Source organism: Microcaecilia unicolor, chromosome 7 (assembly GCF_901765095.1).
Source record: "Microcaecilia unicolor chromosome 7, aMicUni1.1, whole genome shotgun sequence".
In the NCBI taxonomy this organism is placed as follows: Eukaryota; Metazoa; Chordata; class Amphibia; order Gymnophiona; family Siphonopidae; genus Microcaecilia; species Microcaecilia unicolor.
The window spans coordinates 307,410,654-307,428,448 of record NC_044037.1 but is presented as its reverse complement, the minus strand read 5'-3'; the positions used below and the strand labels follow the sequence as shown (position 1 = coordinate 307,428,448).

The following is a 17,795-nucleotide window of genomic DNA, read 5'->3' as shown; positions in this document are numbered from 1 at the left end:
GAGGACAGGGTATCGAGAAGTATGCTGTGATCGACAGTGTCAAAAGCAGCGGAAAGATCAAGAAGAATGAGGATGGAATATTGACCTCTGGATTTAGCCAGTAATAGGTCATTGGAGACTTTAGTAAGCGCAGTTTCGGTTGAGTGGAGAGGGCGAAAACCAGATTGTAGTGGGTCAAGAATAGCATGTGAGGAGAGAAAATCAAGGCAGCGGCGGTGAACAGCACGCTCAAGTAATTTGGAGAGAAAAGGAAGGAGGGAGATGGGTCGGTAATTAGAGGGACAAGTAGGGTCAAGTGAAGGCTTCTTAAGGAGAGGTGTGACCACAGCATGTTTAAAGGCAGCAGGGACAGTCGCAGTGGAAAATGAGAGGTTGAGAATGTGACAGATAAAAGGAATAAGAGTAGGAGAGATGGCATTAAGAAGGTGGGTGGGAATGGGATCAGAGGAACAGGTTGTACATTTTGAGGAAGAAAGGAGAACTGGGCATCCAAATGGCAGAAGACATTAAGGGGCCCTTTTACTAATCCGTGTAAGGGTCTATGCGTGCCAAAATGGAGTTACCACACGACTACTGTGTGGCTCTTGCGGTAATTTCATTTTTGGCGTGCATCTGATCCGAAAAATAATTTTTATTTTTGGACGTGCATATTGGGCACGTGCCAAGTGGCATTTGACACGTGTAGGTCATTACCATCCGGTTACCGCGTGAGACTTTACTGCTAGGCCAATGGCTGGCAGTAAGGTCTCAGACCCAAAATGGACGCGCAGCAATTTTCATTTTGCCACATGTCCATTTCAGCAAAAATTTTAAAAAAGCATTTTTTGCGGGTGTGTTGAAAAATGATTCTGCTCAGGGCTCAAAACATGTGTCTACACTACCGCAGGCCATTTTTCAGCGCATCTTAGTAAAAGGACCCCTTAATGTGAATAAATGCAAAATGATGCACATTGGGAAGAATAATCCGAATTGTATTTACCTGATGCTTAGGAGTCAGCACTCAAGAAAAAGATCTAGGTGTCATTGTAGAAAATATGCTGAAATCTTCTGTCCAGTGTGTGGTGGCAGCCAAAAAAGCAAACAGGATGCTAGGAATTATTAGGAAAGAGATGCAAAATATGACCAAAACTATTATAATGCCTCTGTCTCACTCCATGGTTCAACGGCTGAGGTGGGGATATGATTGAGGTCCTGGAAGCAGGATACTGGGCTAGATGGATATTGGTCTGACCCAGTATGGCTACGCTTATATTCTTATGAATGATAACATTGCGACAAGACTACTGTAAAGCCCTGTATACTTGTCAAACCGAAAAGAGTTTGCAGTTGCACCAGCTTCAACTAATTCAGAATGCTGCAGCCCAACTGATAGAAGGTTGAAAGTGGCGTGACCAGATCACAGCATTCCTGCAAACACTACACTGGCTACCACTACCTTACAGGGCTAAATTTAATACTCTGTTTGATTTTCAAGGCCCTGAGACAAAACAGGCTAGAGTACTTAAAGAGTAAGTTACCCTTTACACATCTTTGAGACCTCTAAGGTCCTCTCAAGGATCATCACTATCTGTACTCTCGTCAGAAGAAATTGTACGATATGATACCCGCCAGCGAGTCTTCTCAGAAGTAGTCACCATGCTCTGGAATTTACTGCCAGAGGGGCTACGTATAACTCAAGACCATCTCTACTTCAGGAAGCAGGTGAAAGCCTGACTTTTCTCCCAAGTCTTTAATTCCTAGGGTGACTGACTATACACTCATTCTGCATCTGAACTAGCATCCTTCACACACTGTAACTTAGATCAGTTCCTTATCTCTTGCTTAACTAGACAACGAACTTGCCTTGAGTTTAACTAACCATCAAATTATCCCAATTGAATCTGTACCAGGCATCTTGCTCCCATCATATATCTGCTCTTGGTCCCTCAGCTATATGGTAAGCTGTATTATAGTAAATCCAGTAGCATCATATCTGTTAGTTGAATGTTCTAATGCTTATTAGGTGAATCTTTAGTATTATGCTAACATTGTATTATATTTCTGTTATTTGAATTTCAGTGCTGTTTAATGTGTATATTTTTATACTGTTTCATGATAGTCCTATTATTAGGTTTCAATTTGCTTCTTTCAGGTTTACTTCATTTACTGTATTTATGTTTATATTTGGTCATTTTTATTTATTTGTTACATTTGTATCCCACATTTTCCCACCTATTTGCAGGCTCTATAGTAATTTTACTATTACTACTACTACTTATCATTTCTATAGCGCTACTAGACGTATGCACTGTTGTTATGCTGTTAACAAAATTGTAAGTTTTATGTTAAACTGTACCTCCTGTACATCGCCTTGGGTGAATCTCTTTATAAAGGCTTTAATAAATCCCAATAAATAAATAATGGTCAGGGGTGTCACTTTATCCCATAGGGCTAAGATGCAAAGTCATGTGATTGGCCCTCAGTGCTGTAGGGTGCTCTGGTGCTTAAGACTCTCTTCTATAGTACTGCACAGTTTCAGCTTCTGTGCAAAGTATCCAAGCTATTATTGTGATAAATGTTTTCTTATTTTGTAGCCAGAAAACATCCTTATGGCCAACACAAGCAGTGAACAGATCCGCATCTGTGACTTTGGAAATGCACAAGAAATTATTCTAGGTGAAACCCAGTATTGCAAATATGGAACTCCGGAGTTTGTGGCCCCTGAAATTGTGAACCAGATGCCAGTTTCCACTGTTACAGACATCTGGTAAGTGTTTTAAGAGCCTGAGAAGGGCAGAAGAAGTTTATGATCTGTTTGGGGGTCTTGTAACCTTAGAATAAGGTTTCTCTGGTGTCACTGGGGGGAGAGCATGGGATGTCCCTTGGTGGGAAGCAGAGGCATAGCCAGGTTTTGAGGTCAAGGGGAGCAGACGTTTGTAAAATAGGCGCCGTTTGGTGTCGACTAGACAGCAGTGCCGATGTTGTCACTTTGGTGCCATGGCTGTGACCAGCAATGATTTAACACAGACTGCCTCTACTGTGTCCTGCCTATGAGGAAAACAGGAAGTTACATCAGGAGGCCAGACACAACAGATATCCCAGGACTGGTGGGAGCAGGCAGCCTGTCTTCTTAACTAGAAGTAAAAATATTTCAAATTGTGACCATCACACACACTCCTTCCACTGCTAGACACTTTTTTTTTTAAATCAGATGGGCTTTTGTTTGTATGGTGACTCTACAGGATGTGGAGACCACTAGTACTAAGCATTTTACTTTGGGTGACAAGGGCCGCCAAAGGCAGCTCTTGCCCCAGAGCCTACTTTCAAATAGGGCCAGATACTTTGTGAAATAACACAAAATCCTGCAAGATGACACTCAAAATCTATACTGAAAACTAACACACCATAACAGCCCTAACCCACCTATGAAAAGAAAGTGATATAAATATTATACTGGGCCTTAGAGCACCACTTACTGGCTACTGGGAAATTGGAATAAGCTAGACCTTTCCTATACAGACACTATATGCTAGCACAGGGGTGGGCAGCCTCAGTCCTCGAGGGCAGCAAGCAAGCCAGTCGAATTGTCAGGATTTCCCCAATGAATATGCATGAGATCTGTTTGCATGCACTGACTCCATTGTATACAAATAGATCTCATGCATATTCATTAATTAATCTCAAACCTGAGCTCTCTATTCAATAATGCAGATACATTAAAATAATATTACACATGAATTGCATTTATTTCCTTTTTACTATTTTTATTGCTTTTAATTGAACATCAATCTCTAAAAGATGTATAATATTCACAATGCAATGTCGTCATTCACACTCGCGCATACCTCTTTCATACTCCAAAATCTAGTACCCCTATGATGTCAGCTGGGGGGGGCTTTCAGTAAGGAGGAGATTCCCAAGCAAAGATTTTCGGGGAGGGGGCAGCCTGAGGGAAGATAAGTAAGGTGCAGGAGGAAGGTAGAGCCAGAATCAGAGCTCTGCAGGGGAAAGGAGACGGGGGACAGTGGTGCCAGCAAAGACTGTAGGGGAAAGGAGAAAGTACAGCAGTGGGATTCCTGGGCATGCACAGAACATAGACATTTACCGAGAGACTGTTCTGCGCATATGCTAGGCACTTTCCCTACCAAGCTGCTCGCTAAATTTATGTGACTCTTATTTGTATGCAATTTCCTTTGAGTATCGCTCGCTATTTCAAAATCATTAATTTCTACCGTGCATCTAAAAGGACACAGTTTTTAATGGGGACTTTTGAGCATCAGCCCCTTAGATTTACAAAGTTCAACAGGTTACTATTGGGCTCATTTTAGAAAGAGAAGGACACCCATCTTTCGACACAAATCAGAAGATGGACGTCCTTCTCACAGGGTTGTCCAAATCGGTATAATCGAAAGCCGATTTTGGACGTCCCCAACTGCTAAAGGGCGTCCCTGACGAGCACTTGGACGACTTTACCTGGCCGTCTTTTTCTTATGACTAAGGCACAAAAAGGTGCCCAAAATGACCAGATGACCACGGAGAGAATCGGGGATGACCTCCCCTTACTCCCTCAGTGGTCACTAACCCACTCCCACCTTAAAAAAAAAACTTTAAAAATATTTTTTGCCAGCCTCAAATGTCATACCCAGCTCCCTGACAGCAGTATGCAGGTCCCTGGAGCAGTTTTAGTGGGTGCAGTGCACTTCAGACAGGTAGACCCAGGCCCATACACCCCTACCTGTTACATTTGTGGAGGAAACAGTGAGCCCTCCAAAACCCACCACAAACCCACTGTATCCACATCTAGGTGCCCCCCTTCACCTGTAAGGACTATGGTAGTGGTGTACAGTTGGGGGTAGTGGGTTTTGGGGGGGCTCAGCACCCAAGGTAAGGGAGGTATGTACCTGGGAGCAATTTATGAAGTCCACTGCAGTGCCCCCCCTAGGGTGCCCAGTTGGTATCCTGGCATGTGAGGGGGACCAGTGCACTACAAATGCTGGCTCCTCCCATGATCAACAGGCTTGCATTTGGTCGTTTTTGAGATGGGCGTCCTTGGTTTCCATTATCGCCGAAAATCAGAAACGACCAAATCTAGGGATGACCATCTCTAAGGACGACCAAAGGTGGACGTCCATCTTGTTTCGAAAATACGGGTTTCCCCGCCCCTGGATGGAGACGTTTGCGAGGACGTCCTCATCAAAACTTGGACATACCTTTCGATTATGCCCCTCCACATAACTTTGTAAGTCTAAGTGCTTTGAAAATAAGCCTCTCTGTCAGATTATGCCAGTTCCTTGAGCTATTCCTTCTGCTCCCTAATCTGTTTTACATGAACATGCTAGGCCCCTTTTTCTGTCTCTAATCCTCTGTTCTTGTCTTCGCAGGCCAGTAGGTGTGATGGCTTATTTATGGTAAGGATGTTTTTATTATGTATGTGATATTGTGATGTGCTTAGAGTTGTAGGATAATGCGAAATATAATTTTTTAAAAAAGTGAATAAAATAAATAAATAAATAAATGCATCGTAACCCAGACTGGGAGCTCAACATACCTGGCATAATGTTGGTCTGACAGTTTGCATGTCTGTTGCTATAGTAAGTAAACTGCCCATATGGATGCAGACATCATGGGAAGCTTTGCTTTATGCTGATTAGAGCCACAGGGAATCTGCCCACAGGGATTTGAGCTTTTATCAGATAAAACATGAGTAGTTTCGAAAATTTATTGTCACTTTTGCCAATGTCACCCCACCCCTGGTATATGGGTAAAAGTACATGCATACAAAGCATCTAGAGTAAAGTTCTGGAGCAGGTGCATCTTGTGTCTAATTTTGAGTGTGTGGCTGAAAATGCCATTCTCTGTCCAAGTAAAGTAAACTCATAGTTGCACAGCACGAAGGCCAAAGGCAGTGAGCCTGGAAGCATGTTTGGGTCAGGGGCGCAGACTAGCACACAGTCTTTCTGTACATGATTTATGTGCTGTGCCTCTTCCTTCTGTAGCAAACAGATTTAGCATACAGACTTTATGCTAGTTAATTTTCAAAGTAAATGTCCATATAATTGTTCTTTGAAAATGAGCTCTAAAGTACTCACATGCTTTTTGTCTGATGGATCATCTGGTCTGAGGAGGAAGAAACAGTTAAGAACTGCTGCTTGCTAACTTCTTCTGACCAAAGACAATTCACAGGGATGGATAGAATAGACATACTTGGGGTGGGGGTGGGGGGGTGGCGATGGCACTGTTTCACTCTTACCCCACTATTACTAGGGCAAAAATGTGCCTTGAGAGCCACTGAATTACTACAAGTGCCTAAATTACCTATGCCTTAATCCTAATCTGACTATGACAGAACAGCTTTCCCAGAGCTGATTTCAATTAGCCCGATATTGACTGGGTAAATGTAACATCAGGGCATGCTAGGGAGGTAAAATTCCTTCCAAAATCAAGGACTGCTTTATGGAGCAGCTGGTACAGGAGCCAATGAGAGAAGGAAAAATTTTTGACCTAGTCCTTAGTGGAACGCGTGATCTGGTGTGGGAGGTAATGGTGATGGGGCCACTTGATAACAGTGATCATAATATGATCAGATTTGATGTCAGCTTTGGAGTAAGTACACACGGGAAATCCAATAGGTTAGCATTTAACTCAAAAAGGAGACTATGATAAAATGAGAAGAACGATGAAACAAAATTTAGAGGAGCAACTGCGAAGGTCAAAAATTTACACCAGGTGTGGATGCTATTCAAAAATACCATCCTGGAAGCCCAGGCCAAATATATTCCATGTATTAAAAAAGAGGATAGAAGACCAAATGACAGCCAGCATGGTTAAAAAGTGAGGTGAAAGAAGCTATTAGAGCTAAAAGAAAATCCTTTAAAAAATGGAAGAAAGAACTGACTGAAAATAATAAGAAACAGCATAAGGAATGTCAAGTCAAATGCAGAGCACTGATAAGGAAAGCGAAGAGGGACTTTGAAAAAAAGATTGCGTTGAAGGCAAAAACACATACTAAAAATTTTTAGGTATTTAAAAAGCAGAAAGCCGGCAAAAGAATTGGTTGGACCGCTAGATGACCAAGGGGTAAAAGGGGCAATCAAGGAAGACAAAGCCAAATTGGAGAGACTAAATGAATTCTTTGCTTCGGTCTTCACCGAGGAAGATTTGGGAAAGATACCGGTGCCAGAAATGGTATTGAAAGCTGACGAGTCGGAAAAACTGAATGAAATCTCTATAAACCTGGAGGATGTAATGGCTCAATTTGACATATTGAAGAGTAGCAAATCTCCAGGACCGGATGATATTTATCCCAGAGTACTTATAGAATTGAAAAATGAACTTGTAGAACTATTGTTAGTAATATGTAATTTATCTTTAACATCAAGCATGGTACTGGAAGATTGGAGTGTGGCCAATGTAACACCGATTTTTTAAAAAGGTTCCAGAGGAGATCCGAGAAATTATAGACCGGTGAGCCTGATGTTGGTGCCTGGCAAAACTGTAGAGACTATTATAAAGAACACAATTACATAGCATATTCAAAAGCATGGATTAATGAGACAAAGCCAACATGGATTTAGTGAAGGGGTGAACAAACGTGGTGAGCTAGTCGATATTATATATCTCGATTTTCAAAAGGCATTTGACAAAGTACCTTATGAAAGACTCCAGAGGAAATTGGAGAGTCATGGATTAAAAACTGGTTAAAAGATAGAAAACAGAGAGTAGGGTTAAATGGTCAGTATTCTCAATGGAGAAGGGTAGATAGTGGGGTTCCGCAGGGATCTGTGCTGGGACCGCTGCTTTTTAACATATTTATAAATGATCTAGAGATGGGAGTAACCAGTGTGCTAATTAAATTTGCTGACAACACAAAGTTATTCGAAGTTGTTAAATTACAAGAGGACCTTACGGCCATCTAAATGGCAGATGACGTTTAATTTGAGCAAGTGATGTATGTGGGAAAGAGGAACAATCTTCAGTCAAATTGCCACTGAAGTCAACAAGTCTTCTCCATGACATTTGTTTCTATGAAAGGTGTTCAATAAATCTGTCAAGGACTACGATAAAGATCTTCCATCAGTCCAGTATCTAGAAGCAGCATAGGCATCTCGGCCCATGGGTTGTGCAGAGATATTCATTCATCCCAAAATCCAATAGTTTCTCTGTTCTCTAGCTCAGATTCCAAACTGCTAAATAAATGCATGATATCAATTATCTGGAGCTCAAGGCACTGTTTTAGTCCATCTGAGGGGCCGATATAGTAAACACTATGTTAGAGCTCTGTACAAAAGCTCAACACACAGTTTCCTAACACACGTGTAAAATAAATAAATAAAATTTTGCTCCCCATTGCAATAACCAGATAGTATACAAATAAGCTGTATGCAAACATGAGAGAGCATACCAGAATCATGCACACAGGGTTTGCACTAGCAGCAGCAATAAATTCACACACACACACACACACACACACACACACACACACACACACACACACACACACACACACACACAGCAGTGTTAACCCTCATGCACATGTGTTGAAATGCTGTTCTGTACACAAATATTTATTGGGATTTATTAACCACCTTTATGAAGATTCACGAAAGGTGATGTACAGCAGGTACAGTTTAACATAAAACTTACAATTTTGTTTATTTTATTTTTATTTATTGCATTTGTATCCCACATTTTCCACCTATTTGCGGGCTCAGTGTGGCTTACAATACATTGTGAATGATGGAAATACAATTTGTTATAATACGATTATGGGTTACATTGTGAAGAGTTATGGGAAGACAAAGTCAAAGTCAAAATATCATTTGGGGAATAGAACAATGGAATGTAACAATGGGGAAATGATAGGGCGATAAACAATAGCAAGAGAACATTAGGGTATAACAATTTTATGTGTGGGTAGAGTTTTAAGTGTGGTGAAAATACGGGGGAAGAGAACTCAGAAGAGAGTGTATTGATGCATTTCTATTAGTGTGTATGGACTTCATGTGTTTTGATCCTTGCAATAAATTTTCTCAAAGAGATGAGTCTTCAATAGTTTGCGGAAGTCGGTTAATTCGTAGATCGTTTTCAGGTTGCGTGGTAGTGTATTCCAGAATTGCATGCTCATATAAGAGAAGGTTGATGCATGCAGTACTTTGTATTTTGTTAATAGCATAACAATAGTAAAATTATCAAATATAAACATAAATACAGTAAATGAGGTAAACTTGAAACCTAACAACAGGACTATCATGAAACAGTATCAAAAATATACACATTTAAACAGCAGTGAAATTCAAATAACAGAGATATAATACAATGTTGATGCTAATGGATTTACTATAATACAGCTTACCATATAGCTGAGGGACCAAGAGCAGATATATGATGGAAGCAAGATGCCTGATACAGATTCAATTGGGATAATTTGATGGTTAGTTAAAGTCAAGGCAAGTTCGTTGTCTAGTTAAGCAAGAGATAAGGAACTGATCTAAGTTACAGTGTGTGAAGGATGCTAGTTCAGATGCAGAATGAGTGTATAGTCAGTCAGCCTATGTATTAAAGACTTGGGAGAAGAGTCAGGCTTTCACCTGCTTCCTGAAGTAGAGATGGTCTTGAGTTATACGTAGCCCCTCTGGGAGTAAATTCCAGAGCATGGTGGCTACTTCTCAGAAGGCTCGCTGGCGGGTATCATATCGTACAATACAGATAGTGATGATCCTTGAGAGAACCTTAGAGGTCTCAAAGATGTGTAAAGGGTAACTTATTCTTTAAGTACTCTAGCCTGTTTTGTCTCAGGGCCTTGAAAATCAAACAGAGTATTAAATTTAGCCCTGTAAGGTAGTGGTAGCCAGTGTTGTGTTTGCAGGAATGGTGTGATCTGGTCACGCCACTTGCAACCTTCTATCAGTTGGGCTGCAGCATTCTGAATTAGTTGGAGCTAGTGCAAAGTCTCTATGGTTTGACCAGTGTACAAATATTATTGTTGGTATTTGAAAAAAATTATATTGGCACTAAAAGATACATATGCCTATGCCAGAATTGCTTTCTGTGCAATAATAAGAGACCAGTGATTCAGGAGTCAATGCACAAAGGTCATTTTAAAATATGGCAGCCGCGGGTGAACTTACTTACTCGTAAACAGCGACCGATGCTCAAAGGGAATCGCATGCAACTTAGAAGCATGGAAAGTTTGATCTGGGGAGTGGCAGCGGTGATGATTGTGGGGGGTGGGGGCCTTCCCCGGGCCTGGCTGCAGCGGCCCTGCCTCAGGCCCAGTTCAGTCTCTCAGCAGCCCTGGCTGGAAATTCAGAACAGCTCATATAAGCTTCTCCCTAAAGAGCAGACCTAGCTTTCTCCCTCAGCTCATCCCAGGCCTATGCCCTCCACAGAGCGCGTGTGCTAATTTCTCTGTTTCTATCCCACTCTTTTTTTTTTCTCTGCTAGCCTGACTGGGATCTCTCCATTTGTGGGTGAAAACGATAAGACCACCTTGTTAAACATTCGGAACTATAATGTGGCATTTGAGGAGAAGATGTTTGCCGGTCTGACGAGAGAGGCCAAGGGCTTCATCATCAAAGTATTAGTGAATGACAGACTGTGAGTATCAACAAGCAGTCAGTTACAGTCCACTGCTACTATGACACATGTAACCGCCCTTGTCTACACACCTAGGCGGCTGCCTGGTGTAAGCCCAAGAAGCTGGGTGGAAGGGGCACACATCAAATTTGTTGGTTTGGGACCAGGGGTGGGACACAGGTTTATTCACGGAAGCCACAGCAAGCTGCACCAGACTCTTACTCCATAATTCACTGCATACACAGTCTTTCTGTCTGAACCCAACTTAGCTTTGGCTTCACTGATCAAGTAGTAACTATTGTTCTTTACTACTACTACTATTTAGCATTTCTATAGCGCTACAAGGCATACGCAGCGCTGCACAAACATAGAAGAAAGACAGTCCCTGCTCAAAGAGCTTACAATCTAATAGACAAAATAAATAAATAAAGCAAGCAAATCAAATCAATTAATGTGAACGGGAAGGAAGAGAGGAGGGTAGGTGGAGGCGAGTGGTTACAAGTGGTTACGAGTCAAAAGCAATGTTAAAGAGGTGGGCTTTCAGTCTAGATTTAAAGGTGGCCAAGGATGGGGCAAGACATAGGGGCTCAGGAAGTTTATTCCAGGCGTAGGGTGCAGCGAGACAGAAGGCGCGAAGTCTGGAATTGGCAGTAGCGGAGAAGGGAACAGATAAGAAGGATTTATCCATGGAGCGGAGTGCACGGGAAGGGGTGTAGGGAAGGACGAGTGTGGAGAGATACTGGGGAGCAGCAGAGTGAGTACATTTATAGGTTAGTAGAAGAAGTTTGAACAGGATGCAAAAACAGATAGGGAGCCAGTGAAGGGTCTTGAGGAGAGGGGTAGTATGAGTAAAGCGACCCTGGCGGAAGATGAGATGGGCAGCAGAGTTTTGAACCGACTGGAGAGGGGAGAGGTGACTAAGTGGGAGGCCAGCAAGAAGCAGATTGCAGTAGTCTAAACGAGAGGTGACAAGGGTGTGGATGAGGGTTTTGGTAGAGTGCTCGGAAAGAAAGGGGCGGATTTTACGGATGTTGTAAAGAAAGAAACGACAGGTCTTGGCGGTCTGCTGGATATGAGCAGAGAAGGAGAGAGAAGAGTCAAAGATGACCCCAAGGTTTCGAGCTGAGGAGACAGGGAGAATGAGAGAGCCATCAACAGAAATAGAAAACGGGGGGAGCGGGGAGGTGAGTTTGGGGGGGAAAATGAGAAGCTCAGTTTTGGTCATATTTCCTCCTCCAGGCATAGATGGAAATACAATTAATGGTTGCTTTAATTCCCTTAGATGGTTAAACATACTCATTAGGTTGGTGAGGGTTAGGGTGACCATATTTTGTCCCCCAAAAAGGCAGGACACATGCCCCACCCCCACCACACACCCCACCCCACCCTGCTCTCTTTCACGCCCTCACTCCGCCGCCTGTCACATTTTCCCCTCCTCCCTGTCACCCCCCTCCCCTTACCTTACTACTGCCCTGGTGGTCTAGTGACCTCTTCGGGGCAGGAAAGAGCCCCCTCTTTCTTGCCCGGAGCGCTGCCCTGCATGCATCCTTCCTGTTGCTGATGTCGGCGCCAATTCAAAATCTGCTGCTCCCCAGTATCTCTCCACACTCGTCCTTCCCTACACCCCTTCCCGTGCACTCCGCTCCATGGATAAATCCTTCTTATCTGTTCCCTTCTCCACTACTGCCAACTCCAGACTTCGCGCCTTCTGTCTCGCTGCACCCTGCGCCTGGAATAAACTTCCTGAGCCCCTACGTCTTGCCCTATCCTTGGCCACCTTTAAATCTAGACTGAAAACCCACCTCTTTAACATTGCTTTTGACTCGTAACCACTTGTAACCACTCGCCTCCACCTACCCTCCTCTCCTCCTTCCTGTACACATTAATTGATTTGATTTGCTTACTTTATTTTTTGTTTATTAGATTGTAAGCTCTTTGAGCAGGGACTGTCTTTCTTCTATGTTTGTGCAGCGCTGCGTACGCCTTGTAGCGCTATAGAAATGCTAAATAGTAGTAGTAGTAGTCTCTTGTAACCAGAGCTAATATTGTGATGTCATAATGCCTCAGTCCACCAATAAGAGCCAACCTCATCAGTGATGTCACAATGGCTTGATTGTCCTATACTTGGCTCACTTTTATTACATAGCTCTTTGAGCAGGGACTGTCTTTCTTCTATGTTTGTGCAGCGCTGCGTATGCCTTGTAGCGCTATAGAAATGCTAAATAGTAGTAGTAGTAGTAGTTGAAGTCTCATGAGGTCACTTCAACTCTCGGCAGCCATTTTGAATCAGCGCTGAGATCAGCAACAGGAAGGATGCATGCAGGGCAGCGCTCCGGGCAGGAAAGAGGGGGCTGTTTCCTGCCCCAAAGGCAGAAGAGGTCAGTAGACCACCAGGGCAGTATCTAGTGGTAATTGGGCAGCGCCATGCATTGCCCAGTTTCTGCCGGGTTAGCGCAGGAGCCCTTACCACCTCCCAAACAGGTGGGAGTAAGGGCTCCGGGAGTAAATGTCCTCGCACCAAAGTGCCGACTTAGCACACGGCCATTTACTACCACTTTGGTAAAAAAAAAAGCCTTTTACCTGCTGCGGTAAAATGGGGCCTCAGCCTGCAGCAAACCTGCATGCCGGCGCCACTGCAGGCCCTCTTTTACCGCAGCTTGGTAAAAGAACCCCTATATTCATAATTACACTCCGGTTGTTTGGTTCTTATGTCTAATATACTCTGATTCGAACAGATGAGCTTCCTATAGAAGCAGAAAAGAAGATTTTGAAATTGAATTAGAACTCAGATTTCTCCCATTTCCTCCAATGTTCTTGAACCTTTTCCTATGGAAAACGTCCCTTTTGTTTGCTGAGTAGTCCCTGAGCTAACTGAAACCAGCACATCATACATCTGGGTGTAGGATTTCTATCCAGTGACTAAGCCAGTTTCATCCATCATATGCAGAGGCAAAGAAAAGTCTGTGCCAAGCGGGCCAAGGGTAGTCAGTAGCATTTAAGAAAAGAAGCTCACCTCACAATGTTTGTCAAATGCCTTCATGGAGCTCAAATTTTGATGCAACAGGTACTGCTTTGTCCCACCTTAAATCCTCAAGGTGACAGGTTGGTCCTGGGTTCCTCATCAACAATACATTGTCTATTTGGTGTAGCTTAGTCATTCCTACCCATGTCCTCTTATCACCTGCAGTAGGGCAAAATGTGTGCTGGGGTTTAGATATTCTCAGCTTCTTACCTGAACCCTGTCCTGTTAGTGTCCTTTTCATTCAGAGCTCTCTCATTCTTTGATTTGCAGGAGACCCAGTGCAGAGGAGACACTGGAACACCCCTGGCTGAAGGTGGGTTTGTCTGTCTGTCTAAGTTTTGGTGGCTTAGATTCAGATTTACTTGAGAGCACGTATGCTCAGGAATGCAGTTCTGTCCATCAGATCTTACTTGTGCTTCATCAAGTTGGAGGAGTGGCCTAGTGGTTAGGGTGATGGACTTTGGTCCTGGGGAACTGAGGAACTGAGTTGGATTCCCACTTCAGGCACAGGCAGCTCCTTGTGACTCTGGGCAAGTCACGTAACCCTCCATTGCCCCATGTATGCCACATTGAGCCTGCCATGAGTTGGAAAGTGCGGGGTACAAATGTAACAAAAATAAAAATACTGTGTGGAGGAAGCTCTGCACAGAATGATTACGGGGATATCCCCCTCTCCCCACGGCAAAGCAAAATGCACCCGGGGCAGGGTCAAGCTCCAGCAGTGGAACACTCTGTGGAGAGAAGCCCAAGAATGAAATAGAATTTACTATACATGATGACAAACTCTCCTCTTATCCTAGAAAATGATCTTTTCTGTACAGAGCTAAAGTAACAGATAACTAAATCCTAATACATGTGATAGCGAGTGATATCAATAGCTGAGAGAATGATATAGTATCATGATGAATGACATGCATTGGTGGTGTGTGATATGATACCACAGGACATAATATTGCTAGCTGGCATCTAATACACCACTGCAGTAAGTAATTTGGATAGAAAGGCAGAAGTCTATCCTGTAGCAGTGAGTGACATGGATAGGGATGAGTGCAGCGATATCTTGTAGCAGTGAGCGATATGAATGAGATGAGCAAAATTATTCACCTGTAACAGGTGTGCTCTGAGGACAGCAGGATGAATACTCTTACATGTGCAGCAAGAGCTCCCCAGCATTCTTCTAGAAACCTTTGAAATCTGCCTACGAATCATGTGCGCATCTTCCTGCCAACTTTCTCTGCATGGGACCAGCTCAGTCTAATACAATAGCTGATAGAATTCAACTCCCAAGAGTTGGTGAGTAGGGCAGTAAGGATATTCATTCTGCTGTCCTTGGAGAACACCTTCCTCAGGTGAGTAGCTTTGCTTTCTCTGAGGACAAGCAGTATGATCATATTCTTACTGATGAGAATCCCTAGCTGCGAGGCTGTCTTAAAAGAAAAAGGGGAACAACACTGAGGTCTGCAACAGGCAAGACCCTGGATCAAACCAAATAGCATCTCTTTTGTAAAAAAAATTGTGTTAGTTTTTAGACATCCAGGAACAAAAACAAATGAACCTAGGGGGTGGAGCCAGATTCTAGACCCCAAATAAATTCTGAAGGACTGTCTGACCAATCTGACTGTTGCATCGGAACTCCTGCTGTAGGTAGTAGTGAGATTTGAATGTATGGATTGAAGTCCACATTACAGCTCTGCATATTTTCCTGTATGGAGCAACCTGGGCATAAGTAAACAAAATGCAGTCTTGCTAACCAATTTCTTTTGAACCCCATCTTATTGGGGTCAAAAGAAATAAAAAGTTGGGTGGAGTTTTTCTGGGCTTTAGTCCAGTCCAAATAGATGGTCAAAATTCTCTTGCATTCCAAGGTGCTTTCACCAGGATGGGCATATAGCTCTGGGAAAAATGTTGGCAGAACAATTGACTGGTTAAAGTGGAATTCCGGCAACAAAACAGAAGAACAGTAACCCTTGCAGTCACGTATATGAGTCAAACACAGCGAGGGTGACAAAGGAAAGAGCAGTGGACGATGTCCAAACAAATGTCTTTATTGTAACATCCAAGACTCGACACAAGTCGTGTTTTGGCCTAAAACGGCCTTCCTCAGGAGCCTTCTATTTGATGTATGATGATTCTTAGCTAATCTTAATGGAATACGTGTGATGTCTAAAACCTTGCTGCTTTCTTGCAAATCCAAAAAGAGAGTCCGAACGTTCACACACTCTTTTTGGATTTCCAAGAAAGCAGAAAGGTTTTAGACATCACACGTATTCCATTAAGGTTAGCTAAGAATCATCATACATCAAATAGAAGGCTCCTGAGGAAGGCCTTTTTAGGCCGAACCATGACCCGTAAAGTGGAATTCCAACATTACCATAAGAAGGAAATTAAGGTGGATTAGCCACTATGGTCTGGAGCTCACTGACCCTGTGTGCTGAAGTGGCCACCACCAAAACCATGGCCTTTCAAGTCAGATACTTCAGGTGACAGGCATCAAGTGATTCAAATGGAGCTTTCATCAGCTGGGTGAGGACAATGTTGAGATCCAATGACACGGTGGAAGACTTGATGGTAGGTTCCAACAAAAGCAAGCCCCTCATGAAGCAAAGCAACTAAAGGTTGAGCAGAGATGGGCTTACCTTCTACATGGAATGGTAAGTTCCAACTGTACTGAGGAGACCTGACAGTTTTTGTGTAGGACAGAAAAAGGGTCCTATAAGCCTTGCCTTCACACCAGATGGCAAACCTTTCCATTTGAATCCGTATGACCTCCTAGTTGAATTTAACTCTACCCTCTGTTTTCTGTCCAATAACCATTTCCTAATCCACACCAGAACATTACCACTTATCCCATGACTCTTTAATTTTCTAAGGAGTCTTTCATGAGAAACTTTATCAAAAGCTTTCTGAAAATCTAGGTACATTACATCAACCGGCTCAGCTTTATCCACATGTTTATTCACACCTTCAAAGAAATGAAGCAAATTGGTGAGGCAAGACTTCCCTTGGCTGAACCCATGCTGACTCTGTCCCATTAAACCACGTTTGTCTATGTGGTAGAGAATAAGTACATAAGTAATGCCTCACTGGGAAAAGACCAAGGGTCCATCGAGCCCAGCATCCTGTCCATGAAAGCGGCCAATCCAGGCCAAGGGCACCTGGCAAGCTTCCCAAACGTACAAACATTCTATACATGTTATTCCTGGAATTGTGGATTTTTCCCAAGTCCATTTAGTAGCGGTTTATGACATGGGGATGGGGACAGGCTAGGGATGGGGTGGGGACAGATCCCATGGGGACAGGGCGGGGATGGGGACAGATCCCATGGGGATGGGGACAAACTTTGTCCCCGTGTCATTTTCTACTTTGAAGCCTGTTAATGAACTGGACTGTTATTTATGTTTGAGTGATGCAGATGAAAATATTTTGATTTTTTGGAAAAACAAGCAAACATGGTGGCCACAGCTAACAAATTTTGCTTGGGGGATCCTGTACATTCTGCTACCAAAACATCTTCTAAGAAGACATCTTCTATTGCAGGAAGGACTGTGGAAGACAGGAGAGCTAGACTGAATCCTGAGATTGTTGATGACTTATTCATCCACAGATTAAAAAAATCATAATAGTGCTTCATAGGGCATATTTCTCCCCTCTAGGGCATACAGAATGGGTTGTATTTTGTACTCCTGTGTGACCATGCAGGTTGCTGGTGGTACATCTAAGTGGTGGGTATGTTGAATGTCAGCTGAAAGTAATGAGTCTTCAATAACTTAAATCTTATTAGGGAGAGTTCGGCTCTGATACTAGGAGGAAGATTATTCCAGAGACTGGGTGCCAGGAAAAAAAATGTGGATGATATGGTCGATTTACAGTGAATGAATTTAAGTGTTGGTAGGAGTGGAGGAGTAGCCTAGTGGTTAGTGCAGTGGATTTGATCCTGGGGAACTGTATCGGGCAATCAAGCCATTGTGACATCACTGATGAGGTTGGCTCTTATTGGTGGAATGAGTGGAGGAGTAGCCTAGTGGTTAGTGCAGTGGATTTGATCCTGGGGAACTGTATCGGGCAATCAAGCCATTGTGACATCACTGATGAGGTTGGCTCTTATTGGTGGAATGAGTGGAGGAGTAGCCTAGTGGTTAGTGCAGTGGATTTGATCCTGGGGAACTGTATCGGGCAATCAAGCCATTGTGACATCACTGATGAGGTTGGCTCTTATTGG

The 17,795-nt window shown here is 43.2% G+C and overlaps 1 protein-coding gene across 1 annotated transcript in view; it reads left to right on the top strand.

Annotated features, from left to right (window-relative positions):
* The window catches only part of SPEG (striated muscle enriched protein kinase), a 495,656-nt gene that overhangs the window by 391,011 nt on the left and 86,850 nt on the right, over positions 1–17,795 (top strand). The window contains exons 25-28 of the mRNA XM_030208751.1: positions 2,574–2,746; positions 5,361–5,387; positions 10,423–10,575; positions 13,847–13,889. Of these exons, the coding sequence (XP_030064611.1) occupies positions 2,574–2,746; positions 5,361–5,387; positions 10,423–10,575; positions 13,847–13,889 (396 nt within the window). The remainder of the gene's footprint in view (positions 1–2,573; positions 2,747–5,360; positions 5,388–10,422; positions 10,576–13,846; positions 13,890–17,795) is intronic.